The sequence below is a fragment of the Emydura macquarii genome, unplaced genomic scaffold (genome assembly GCF_026122565.2).
Source record: "Emydura macquarii macquarii isolate MOO-44397 ecotype Brisbane River unplaced genomic scaffold, CSIRO-AGI_Emac_v2 contig_3238, whole genome shotgun sequence".
In the NCBI taxonomy this organism is placed as follows: Eukaryota; Metazoa; Chordata; order Testudines; family Chelidae; genus Emydura; species Emydura macquarii.
In genome coordinates, this window is record NW_027133375.1 from 764,617 (window position 1) to 777,499 (window position 12,883).

At 43.6% G+C, this 12,883-nt stretch overlaps 1 protein-coding gene across 2 annotated transcripts; it reads left to right on the forward strand.

Moving 5' to 3' along the window:
• Positions 1-1,264: 1,264 nt before the first annotated feature.
• LOC137142637 (transmembrane protein 14A-like) lies at positions 1,265-12,000 on the forward strand. 2 transcript variants are annotated; one of them, XM_067532033.1, is made up of 5 exons: positions 1,265-1,409; positions 3,785-3,870; positions 5,023-5,124; positions 9,106-9,193; positions 11,348-12,000. In XM_067532033.1, the coding sequence occupies exons 2-5, from the start codon at positions 3,795-3,797 to the stop codon at positions 11,385-11,387; spliced, it is 306 nt and encodes a 101-aa protein (XP_067388134.1). In that variant the 5' UTR covers positions 1,265-1,409; positions 3,785-3,794; the 3' UTR covers positions 11,388-12,000. The 2 variants fall into 2 exon arrangements, with proteins under 2 accessions (XP_067388134.1, XP_067388135.1); XM_067532034.1 differs by having other exon boundaries at positions 1,265-1,404.
• Positions 12,001-12,883: the final 883 nt, after the last annotated feature.

A 12,883-nucleotide genomic window follows, 5' to 3' on the forward strand; every position in this document is an offset into this window, starting at 1 on the left:
CCTTTTTCAGAGTCATTGCTTCCTAGACTAGAAGCACCCATCCAGTAAGTATGGCCTACATTCTTTGTTCCTCAATATACACATTTACGTTTGGCTGTATTCAAACACACATTTTTGTGCCCAACTTACCAAGTGAGTTAGACCAACCTGTATCAGTGACCTGCCATTTTCATTATTTACCACTCCCCAGTGTGTCCTAAGCCCTGCTTCTCTCATGGAGTTAAGCAAGTAAGCATGGTGCCTGTCTCTACTTGTGATCCACAGCCAGGACCTCCCCTCTAAGAGGGAGAAGGCACTGGGTGGCGTGGGTGCTGCTGGCCTGACAATGCCCTACGTTCCCCATAAGGTGGCAGCAGGCCCCTATGTTTTCCTGCGGGCCCAAGGGAAGCTTCCGGGATGGGAGGAGTCTTAGGTGCCTAAGCTGTTTCTTGCAAGAACAGTGGCAATACACCCGTAACACCACACAATGCCCTGGGGGCCAAGGGGGAAAGAGAATGTCTCCCTTATAGCCTCTAGCCCAGGTGTTAGGGCACCCACTCACGATGTGGGATACCCAACCACATTACATCCTCAGCCTGATGAGGAGAAGGGATTTGAAGAAGGGTTTCCCACCTGTGAGGTGAATACTTTAGCCACTGGATTATTTAGTTTCTCTCTGGCCTGATTAATGTTTTGACTGTTTAATACAAAGTGGAACAACTTTAACAAAGAGAGACCATATCTAAATATCCCACAGTCCAATGGTTAGAGCCCTCTCTTAAGACACTATTCCCACCTCTTCTCACAGGGGCACTGTTGAAATTCATTAATGTGTGTGGACTACTTAGATAGCAGGGTGAAAAGCGTCCCAGCATTAACAACATTAATAACCATGGATTCAGGTGCAGGGCTTGGATGGTGTGTACTGAATGAGACCGCTTTGAATTAAGAGGATAAAAAGAAAATAGTGGGTGTATTTCATTCACTGAACGCAGCCGGGGTTGGTCCAGTGGAAAAAACAGCATGTGAGCATGTAAAGAGACTGGATCATAAAGCCTAGGCACAACGGGGGTAAGCTGGAGAGAGAGCGTGTGTGTGTAAATACTTTGTACACCGCGCTCCTCACCTAAGGCCTCTGCTTTAATGCACCAGCTCGCAGGGGCGAGAAGACGCCGGGCGCTGCTGGCCTGGCGATGCCCTACCTTCCCCACGAGGCGGCAGTAGGCCCTTGCGTTTTCCTGCCGGCCCCCCCCCCAAGGAAGCTCGTCTGAGTTACTCTGGGGCCTCCAACGGAAGCAGCCTTGCTGAGCGAGGGCGGCTGGCTCCGGTGCGGCCCCGCGGCAGCGGATCGATCAGCTGTTCGCTACAGCCGGAGGCGGCGTGCGAAGGAGGAGCGTGCAGAGGGCGCTGGGGGCTGGAGCGGCTGTAAGGTACCGGGGGGTGTGTAGGGGCGTTTCCCGCCGAGGAGACCCCCAGGCGGTGTCTGTGTCTGTGTCTCTGCTCCCTGCGGAGGGCCGGGGTGGCGGGAGGAGGAGCCACAGCTGCTAATGGCCGGATCCAGCCGCGGGCTGTGGGGGACGTGCCCAGCTTGTACCCCGGGATCCCCAGCTGGTCAAAGACCCAACCCCCGCCGGCGATGCTGGGAGCACCGGTGGGGCCAGAGTCCGGTGTTCGCACCCGCAGCCAGGCATCGTCCGCAAAGCCGGCCCCTGCCCCGTCCTGCCCCTGCCATCCCCTGGGAGGGCCTAGGCCTGGGGCGCCCCCTGCCAGGGCTGCCTGCCTGGGGTGGGGCACGCCGGGCTGGGGCGCTGCTTGTGTTGCCTGTTTGAAGTGAAACCTTCCCTGGCCAGGTTCCCTGCGCTGGGCCACAAGCTCCATTCAACACCAGCTACTCAGCACTTTAAAAAGGGGGGAGGTGGGGGGCTCGCGTGGGGTGCCATCTGGTCTAGGGCTGGCCCTGCCTTCTCCTGCCACCCAGCGTGGCCCCGGCTGCACCCGCACGTGCACGGGGCAGAGCAGGGTCCCGCCAGGCCTAGGCAGCAGGCTGAAAGGAGCCAGCAGTATTTGCCTGCATTGTTACTAGATCAGCCTAGAAACCCTCCTGGCCTGTAGCCCTTCTCTTTCCAGTTTAGACCTACCCCCCAGCAGTCCTGTGCCCCGACCCTGCCATGTGCCCAGGCTGCCAGGGAGTAAACGGTATTGACTGCAGAATACACACTAAAGCTGGCCTGCTTTGCTTTTACTCCCTTTTGGAGTGTGCGCACTTCAGGCCTCCTCTCCAGGGCTCACAACGCAAACACCACTGGACGCGAAGAACCCTGTCTCACCTCTGCTTAGTTCTGTTCTGACTGTGGGGTGGCAGGTGACCAGGGTGCTTTATAAACTGCCCCTTGAAGTTCATAGAATCATAGAATGTTAGAGTTGGAAGGGACCTCAGGAGGTCATCTAGTCCAACCCCCTGCTCAAAGCAGGACTAACCTCAGCTATATCATCCCAAGTTCAGGGTCTGTAAACTAAGTTACAGCTGGAAGATGGGATGCAACATAAAAGGAAAGTGACTGATTATGTTAGTGCCGTGTTATTCATCACGATTAGGATTACTTGCCCAGAAAATCTACTGGCTGCTGATCAGTGTTGGCATTATGGGGCCGTTAGGTAATAATGAGCTGTAGGCAGGCAGATCACGGCAGATCCTGGTAGTTTTGGGGCTCCATACTGGGGCAAAGATATGCCTGTGCAGAATTCATTGCAGTACTGGGGCCCTACATTGTGCCCTCTTCAAACCATGTTTCTACCTGTGTGCTTTGTAGGCCCCGAGAACATATTAGGAGGCTCAAAATAAATTTAATCATAATGTTGGTGATTAAATTATGACACATGCTTAGTCAACTGTCTCCCTGCCTACTCTGTGTTTTGTTTTTTAACATTTAAGATCTAGAACCTTCCCAGGACACAGACCAAGGTGGATGGAGAAAGGAGTCAGCAGAAAGAAGGAGGCTCGCTCTTTGTTCAGGAGGGGGGAGATTTTATCTCTGTAGAAACAGCAATCTCTTGCATGATTATTTTTACTCAGGTCATGTTGTTGTTTTGGGATTTTTTAATGTAACATTCCATTATTTGTAATTCTATATTTGATGAATTATATTACTTATTTTTATAGCACCCAAAAGTGTGCAAGGGACTTTACAGAAGGAACAGAACGGTAATAATACTTAGCTCTTGTATAGTGCTTTTTGTCGGCAGATCTCAAGGCATTTTTTTTATTATTATGCTTTACAGAGAATGTAAAGTGTATCATTATCTCCATTTTACCGATTAAGAGCTTGAGGCACAGAGAGGGGAACAAGCAGAAAGCAAGCTCCCTGGCCCAGTCAGCTTACTGTTTACATAGCTTCTCATGTGCATAAGTCTCTGAAGGACTGGAGCCTAATTTTAGAGTGGTCGGCAGGAGCCAGGTGGTTGGTGCCCGCAGTCGGTGGGAGATCGGCGTGGTCGTTGCCAACAGGGCCGGCACAGGCGATCGGTGACAGCCTAGTTGGACTGCCACAATATGTAAGGGTAAAAAATAAAGGAGACATTGAGAGACAGGAAGGTGTGAGGAGGCACAAGGCTTACAGTAAGAAGAGAACACACTTAGTTTAAGCACATGCACATTTGGAGTATTGACACAATACTGACACTTGTAACTTGTTAACAATTATTGTTTGGAGCTCTCATGGATATCACTTCATAATCCTAAACAGGAAATCTCTTTTTAAAGCAGAACTTGTCCTCCTTCAGTTTTGCAATTCGTTGTCTTTTTCAGAGTTGTGATCATGGCTGTTGACTGGATTGGTTTTGGTTATGCAGCAGTGGTGGCTCTTGGCGGTGTCATGGGATATACTCGCAAAGGTAAATGCTGGGGTGGCAGGATTTGGATACAGAGGGATTGATTCTCTACTGCCTTATACCTTGTGAAGACATTTACACCGAGGCAAAGTGGAAGTAAATTGCTCCTAAACGAGAAGGATGGTATTTTAAACCCACTTTGTACAAGTGTAAATGGCTACCTGAGTCTGATCCTGAGAAATGACTCAGGCCTACTCAGGAAAGAATTACTACTTCTATTGTCCCAATTAATAGATCTTAAACCAGAAAAGGCCATTAGATTATCTAGTTTGACCTCCTGTATAACTCAGGCCATTGAATTTTACCCAGTCACTCCTGTATTGAGCCCAATAATTTATTTAACTAAAATGTATGTCCCAGAAAGGCATCAAGTCTAGATTTGAAGATATCAAGAGATGGAAAATCCACCTCTTCCCTTGGTAGTTTGGTCCAATGGAATTTTTCTGGTTTTACTTGTTCTGCCTTTCTCCACTAGATTGAAGAGATTTAGTATCTGGTATTTTCTCTCTATTATGGTGTATAATCACCTTCATCAAGTCACCTCTTGATCTTCTTTTTGATATGCTAAACATGTTGGCTCCTTAAGTCTCCCACTGTACATCTATATAAGGGCTGGTCTACACCTAAAACTTAGCTATGTGAATTTTTGACACCCCTGAGAGACATAGTTAAGCTAACCTAAGCCCCAGTGTAGATGGCGCTAAGTCAACGGAAGAATTCCTCTGTTGACCTAACTATTGCCTCTTGGAGAGGTAGATTTACTACAGTGATGGAAGAACATCTTTTGTCTCTGTAGTAAGTTTCTACACTACAGCAGCACCGCTAGAGCGGTGCCGCTGTAGTGTTTCTAGTGTAAACATACCCTAAAACAGAACTCAGAGGGAATCTGGAGCGTGGACTTCACAATATCCAGCATTGGAACTTTATTCTTATTATTCTGTGATACAGACCTACTCATTGTAATATTACATAGTAAAAATGATTTGTTTTTCTGAACTAATTTGTATCCAAAATGTGTGAAAACTCAAGTTCGTTTCAGATTTTAGTTGCAGCAGCAAAATATACAGGAAGTTATCTAATGAGGTATTCTCTAGTCTATTTTTTGTATGTTCTTCATGTTTTCATTTTCATGTTTCTTTAAATGATTTGCTGCAGGAAGTATAGTCTCTTTGGCTGCTGGTCTCTTCTTTGGTTTGGTGTCTGGTTATGGAGCATATTGTGTAACATATGACCCCAGGGATGTGAAGGTGTCATTGTGTAAGTATTTAACATTACTAGAGGAAAGAGCATTTGGAAAAAAATAAAAATAGTTTCAAATGTACTTTTACATGAATTAAAAGTCTGTTCAAAATAAATGTTCTGTTTAATTTTTTGCATCATATGATACCTCAGTCTACCTGACAATTTAAATAGTTAGACACTTTGCTTCAGTTTAGTCTATTAAAGTTGGAAGCTTTATATATACAAAATACAGGTAGTAAGATATACCAAAGACTAGATATTTGAGATAATACCTTTTATTGACCAAATTGTGTTGGTGGAAGGTACAAGCTTTCACAGAGCTCTTCTTTGGGTCTGGGAAAGGCAACTGGAGTGTCTAAGCTAAATACAATTTGGGACAAATTGTTCAGCATAATGCTGTAGGAAGAGTTCCAGAGGGGTAGCCGTGTTAGTCTGTATACAGCAAAAACAACGAGAGTTCTGTAGCACTTTAAAGACTAACACATTTAATTTCATAAGCTTATGCCTGCTGAAATTAAATTTGTTAGTCTTTAAAGTGCTACAGAACTCTCATTTTTTTTAAATGAAGTGGGCAATTAAGAATTAGCAGGCAGCTGGGTGTGTTACAAATTGTAGTAATGAGCCATAAAACCAGTATCTCTGTTGAGTCCTGGGTTTTCAGTGTCCGGCAGAGTTATGAAGTTAAATTCCCAGGCTCCGCTTTTGAAGGTGTGCAGGTTTCCTTTGAGGACAAGAACTTGAGAGGTCAAATACGGAGTTATGGCTTTGTGAAAAGTGTTCACTGCTGGGTGATAGGCTGTTTTTTGCCTTTTATTATTTTTCTATGAGCGTACACTTGAGGGAGCAGTGATTGTCTGCTTTCACCCACGTAGTTGGTGTTGGGGATTTTGATGCATACCACATGTTGTGATAGGCATGTGTAAGACTCATGAATCTTGAAAGGTGTGTAGTGGGGGAGTATCAGTCATTGTAACAGTAACAATATGTCTGCAGGTTTTGCATCTGCTATGGGAGTCTTGTGCCGCTTTGTCTTGGTATGTTCTGATCTGTGGGGAGCTTGCTTCTGATGATGCTTGCTTGCCTCTGAGGTTGGGGGGTTATTTGAAGGCCAGAAGAGGGGTTTGGGAATTATTTCTTTCGGGATGTGGTCCCCATCAAATATGGATGATGATTCTTTGATGAGACCTCATATGGATTCCAGTGTGGTATCTGAAAGCCGGGCTGTAAATAATAGATTTCTTGGTGTGTTTGGAGTGGTTATGGAACCTGTGAAGGTATGTGTGGTGATCTAGGGGTTTCTTGTGTGTAGTTGTTTGTAGGGTTCTATTGCTGAAGCTGATCGTGGTGTCCAGGAAATTGATGATAGCATGGGAGTGTTTTAGAGAGAGAGGTTAATGGATGGTGATGGTTGTTGAAGTTGTGATAGTAATCTGTGAAGGAGTTTAGGTCATTTGTTGAGAGGATGAATATTTCATCAATGTATCTCAGATATACCATTGGTTTTGTGGTGTATTTTTACAGAAATTCTTCCTTGAGGTGGTCCATGAAGACGTTGTCATATTGGGGAGCCATCCTAGTACCCATGGCTTGCTCCATGGTTTGGATCTCTGAACATTGTCATTATCTTGTAAGTATTTGATGCAGGCAGCAGTGATGAAGGATGTTGGTGTATAGGGAGGTGACATCCATGGGGGCAAGAATGGTGTTCTGGGGGAGGTTAATGTTGCAGAATTTCTGGAGAAAAAAGAGACACTGGTTTTATGGCTCATTACAACAATTTGTAATACACCCCACTGCCTGCTAATCCTTAATCGCCCACTTCGTTTCGAATGGTCTCCCGCAGCATTTGTGAACCTGTCCCGACTGTATTTAGCTTAGACAATCTGGTTACCTTCCCCAGACCAGTGGGTTTAATAAAAAAATATTACTTCACCTATCTTGTCTCTCTCATATCCTGGAACCAACAAGGCTACAACAGCACTGCAGACAGGTAGTAAGATAGAGTTTACTGCGTCTGACATAGAATAAATGTTCTCTTTGCATATATTTTAAACACTTCTGCTGTTAGATTTTTTTAAATTTTGTTTTTGACTGTTTGCAGAGTAAGAGCTCGAGCCTTCAGAAACCTACATCCATGTTTAACGTTGCACATGGCAGTAGCCCCAATGAATCTGGGGCTCAGTAGGACAACGTAGGTGTGATAAAACTAAGCATGTGCACAAACATTTACAGGATCTGGGCCTAAAAAGTAGTAGTTACTACCATATCCATTTCTAACTCTGATTGTAACAAGGGATCCCATGATAAATGGTAATGCTTTGCTAGGAAACCAGAGTAGTAGCACTCTTACGTTTTACATGTATGGGAAATTATATTATACAAACACCAAAGGCAAATTTCCATCATCAGTATTTTATAAATGAGTTGTATACGTCATCCTGGCTTCCTTGAACTCTTGAATTCAGATTTCTGTGATTGGAGCAGCTGTGGGAATTTAGGCCTACATATTCAGAAATAGTCCATTGTTTTTGAGTGCCCAATTTGAGACCCCTGAAGCCTGATTTTCTGAGGTGCTGAGTGTCCTACAGCTCCCATTGGTTTCAACACCCATGAAAATTGGACCCACGGTGTCTCAGCATTCTTGAATAATCCGGGCATTGGTGCCTGGAACAGGATATTGGTCAGTAGAGCCTTTATGGAATGGACACACTTTTTAACCTGGAATGGTTAGGTATGTTCAGGGCTATAGGGGAAGCTCGTGGTGGAGCAGTCTTGTTTTTGCCCAGGCATGCGCCTAAGATCAGATTGTGGGAGCATAAAATAAAAGCAGTGATTAGAAATCACTTTTGCTGCATTGCTCAAGTAGTGCATGCTTAGCAACTCCAGTGGAATTTTAAGAGCTGTGTCTAACTGTCAGATCTTATCTTAGCATTGTGGGATGAGCCTGCAGAACAAGTTTATGCTCCCTTCCCACCAAACATAACTAACTCCTGTCCGCTGTGAGTAGACTGTTGTGCACGGGCTGGCTTGTGAGCAGGACCCAAGCTCAGTACAAACTTGTAACATGGGCCCCCTCCTCGACACATACCACAATCCCTCAACCTATACATAAAATCTCATGAGCCATGAAACATTTTTTCCTCATGGTAATGGGGGTTGCATCCTGAGCTGGGTCCTGGTAAAGTGTACCCTCCCCCCCCTCCCCCGCCCCCCATGTGGGGGCCCTGCTTGTGGGTTCTGGAAAGGGATTCCTGGAGTTGCCTCATAAGAAAACAGAGGGGGAACTTGGTTTCACAGCCAACCTCCAGCTGCAGGGAAGTAGAGCCCTGCTGCCTACGCTGAGATCCATGCTCTTGCTGACTCTTAAAAATTATTTCAAGTGACAGTTCATCTCCCCCCACTGCTCCATATAGCTGTACGTATAGTCTGGTGACTCTTTCCACTCATATAGCACTCTATAATCACTAACTTATCAAAAACCCCTATTACAGGTGGTGTCCATTTTACAGCTGGGGAAAGAGTAGTAGAATCATTATATGACTTCCTTAAAAGTGTCTCAGCTGAGAAAATCAGGGTGCTGTGTTTTGAGGGCTTTTTGAGGCTGTAGATTAAAATAATGATACTCCATCTTTCATCTCTAGATTTCAAAGTACTTTACAAAGGAGGTAAGCCTCATTATCCCCATTTTACAGATGGGGACATTGAGGCACAAGGACTTGCCCAAGGTCACCCAGTAGGCCAGTGACTGAGCTAGGATTAGAACCTAGCTCTCCTGAGTCCGATGCTCCATCCACAAGGCCATGCATGGGGCTAGTTACAGTTCTCCCTGCACTAACAGCATGTTCTATCACATGAAGTTTCACAGCGGGAGGTAGTGAGAAGTTTATTTGGTAGTCTTTTGATAAGTAACCATGGTCTTGAAAATTCCACTGATATTCCACTGAAATTTCCAGCCTTGGGGAAAACAGTAAATATGGTGTTGATTGTGTGTTACAGTTTCAGCTTTTATCCTGACCATTGTAATGGGAGTGAGGTTTAAGAGGTCCAAGAAACTAATCCCAGGTGGACTAATAGCTGGTCTAAGGTAGGTGTGCATATCTAAGTTCAGTTCCTACCTGAATTATTTCAACTTGCTTTAAATGCTATATAGTTGACATCCAGGCCAAGTCAATGGGCACTGAAGTTGTTACTATCCAGTTACTGTTGGATGGGCTGAATGAAATGACCGTGAAGTTCTTAATCCAGTTTCCAGTGGACAGCTGTCCACAAAAAACACACATCTGATAGTAATTGGTAGCCTCAGAAAAGAGAATACTATCAGTTAGATATCAGTACATATTGTTGAGGGCCTTAGAAAGTACTTGATGTATTTTTATGTGCCAAAAGTTGCATGGGTGCTTAAAATTGGGTGCTTAAGTTCATATTCAGTGACCTAAATAAAAATGGCCTGGCTTTTCAGGAGTTCTGAGTAAATTCCACTGAAGTCCATGGGACATGTAGGTGTTGTTCACCTTTGAAAATAAGACTACTTTTATTTAGTTGTCTTGAGTTAGGTAGCTAGGCTTGAAAATTTTGGCCAGCACTACTGCAAATTATAATGTGGGTGAACTGTTTCATTCCTCTGATGCTGTTCTTTATTTTGGCATATAAAGGACTTTTTCCATATTTATTCCATAATTTAGTTCCATAGTAATTCCAAACTTATTCTGTGACTCCATCTCTCAAAACATTTTTCGGTTTGCAAGTAAATTATTTTTCTAACCGTTTAGACTGCAAGATGAACCTGCCAGTCATTTTTTTTCTACATTTTTACATCATCACTGAAAGATTTAGCTATGAGAACTTTCATTGATAGTGCATGAGATAGAATAAAAGGTATCCTCCTTTCTCAGAGCTGTAGTGTCTGTGCATAGCTAACAAAGGTGCACATCAACCAAACTGTCAGCTAGGCTCTGATGGTAGAGTCTTCAGTGGTGATGCATACATTTTAAGGCCCCAAATAAACATTATGATCATCGAGTCTGCCCTCCTGTCTAACACAAGCCATAACATTTCACCCAATAATTCCTGCCACAAACACTTTAACTTCTGGCAAAGCTAAAGCATTTTCTAGTGATGTAAGAAGTAGAATGTATTCAGACTGATATTCAGACCCTAGGTTGAATTTGCAGGGCAGACACTTAGAAACATCTTATTGACTTGTAAAAAGAAATTTTATATGGCGTCACCGAGAGAATAAAATATGGAACTCTGGTGTCACGCTTCTGACAATAACTGCATTTCATGCATGCAGGCTATGAGTAAAACAGTCCCATTAGATGAATATTTGTGCAGTGTTGTTAACTCCTAGTGCAGAACTCTTTGTATGACTAAGCCAGCTCACCACTAAAACTAAACATACTGGACCAAATTCTGCTCTGAGTTCACTGGGGCTACCCAGAGTGCAAGTCAAGACTAAGACTGTTACAAAATGGAACCATTGCTGGCAACAATTAGCAACATTAGCCAGTGAACTAGTGCAGCTGCAAGTGTAGATAAGGAGATGTTCAGCACCATTTCAACTAACTGTTGTAAACAATGGTTCCATTTCAAAGTGCAGACAGAGTCAAAAATTCTGTCTTAAACCCATATAAGGTTAAAAAGTACTTAGGCTGTCCACACCACTCTTAATTAAATCTTCCTTGTAGCCACTCTGTGTTGGATTGTGTCTTTTACTGTATTTAATGCAACAGTGTGAAGGCTATTTCAGTTAGAACATGAACTTCACTCTGGAAATCATTAATACATGTGAAGGATTTCTAGTAACTTTGAAACCTTCTATAGAACACATAGAATTCAGTATTTTTGTTTTCAAAAATCTCTCCCTCATATTAATCAAAACTTAGAAGACTGGCGTCTCTGATCACATATACCAGATTTATATTCATATAACTCCATTCACACAAATATAGGTGACGGGAGTCAGGCCCAAAAGGTCTAGAGGGTTGCACATTCTAGAGTCCCGATCTCAATAGTGTTACATTGGTGTAATTTAATTTACTGCATCCAAGATATGTTGGCATAAATCTGGTAAATGCAATGGAGAACCAGGCCCTGGAAGTGTTTTAAAAGGTTCTAAGTTATAGGCTCCAGATTCTCTCATCTGTTGTTACACAATCATGAATGGACTTTTTGCTCTTTGGTTGTTCATACCCAAACTTCACTGTGTTTTTTTCTTTTGTTCTGTGTTTTGATGCAGCCTTTTGATGATTTTGAGACTGGTTTTTCTGCTGCTGTGAGAGACAGCAACTAAGAACTGAAGTATGAGTATCATTTCCCTTCAGCAAGCAGACAAGCTCTTTGTACTTGAAAGATGGGTGTCCTTTTTTTGTATTGTTAACAGATACACCTAAAATTTAATTCCTCAAAGTTCTTTGGTATGTTGAAAGGTTTTTGATATTTTCTTTTTTGTATCATTGTTTTCATTTAAGCAACTTTTTTGCTTGATATTTTTTTCAAGAGGTGCTGAGGACATAGCACCACTATAGAAATCAGTGGATATTAGAAATGCTCTACACCTTTGAAACTCAAGCTATGTATGGATGTGTCGCTAAACTAAAAAGGTGTATAGTATTAAACCCTAATTTTGTAAGCTTCTAGCATCAAGTAATCGATAGAAGCTCCACACAACATACAAACTAAAGTCTTGTCAATACTGATCATGTAATGCAGTGTGCGTTATCACAATCACTAACAGGTGAGAGTATAGGCTTGTGCTCCGCATTGCAATAAACATATTTTGTTTCTAAACATGTAAATCTCTCTTTCCACTGGCTAGAGAATGTACAAATTGTTACCAGTCATCAAATAAAAGATGGAACATTTTAAAGCAATTTCTCTTTAATTTTTCATGTTGACCGACAAACTCCAGAGACCATTGTTTTTAGTGTCAAGTGTGAATGGAAGAGTTTTGGTTGGTAGCTGTGTACACCTTTCTTATGAAGGGTCCAATTCTGTAAGGTGCCCCTCAACTCCCACTGAAGTGAATGGAAGTTGGAGAATGCTGAATATCTTGCAGGACTGGATTCTAAAATCTCACTTCCAAAGAAAACCTGTCCGGTTTGCAGTTGATATATGAATTCTGACTCAGAATTGAGTGGAGTTGCACAGGGATTCATTTCACCTCTTTACAATAACCCTCCCCCATTGGACTGGGGATACACCCTGCAACTAATTGTAGTTGGCTTCTGGCTGGTGGCAGAGGGCTGCAGCTCTCCCTGTAGCTTCAAGGGATGACTGACTGTTCCTCGTCCTAGCTCTTCACAGGGCAACATTGCTACTTGCTTCTTGAACGTTTGAGGAGGTGACCAATAATCCTGTGCCTCCCTCTCCCCAGACACAGAAAGGGGTTTCTGGGAAGGGAAGGAAGGCAGAAATCCTGTTCCTCACAAAGGCTGGTTGAGAAGACCTTACAGTTAGGGCCACTGTTTTTTTAGTTTAATGTGGTTAGAACCACTGGATGAACAGGGCTTGGGTGTTGCTTGTGTCCACACAGGACTCAGAGCTGTGAATTAGGTGCCTCAGCCAGGTCCGCCATTTCTCCAAAAAACACACCAGATACCCCAACCCTCCCCCCCATTATAGCTGGTGGGTTTGTGACACCCGTTTTCAAATCCCTGCTCTGCCTACTTTGGAGCAAAGACTTGAAGCTGAGTCTCCCACTTCCCTGGGGAGTGCCTTAATCACTAGGGTACAGTGTCTTTCTCTCTGACCCAGTGACTATTTATTTATCCAA

Excerpts from the sequence above, each read along its gene's own strand:
- LOC137142637 (XM_067532033.1), top strand. The coding sequence starts at position 3,795 with ATGGCTGTTGACTGGATTGGTTTTGGTTATGCAGCAGTGGTGGCTCTT. Across the intron at positions 3,871-5,022 it reads CATGGGATATACTCGCAAAG|GAAGTATAGTCTCTTTGGCT; the intron begins GTAAATGCTGGG and ends GATTTGCTGCAG. Across the intron at positions 5,125-9,105 it reads GGATGTGAAGGTGTCATTGT|TTTCAGCTTTTATCCTGACC; the intron begins GTAAGTATTTAA and ends TGTGTGTTACAG.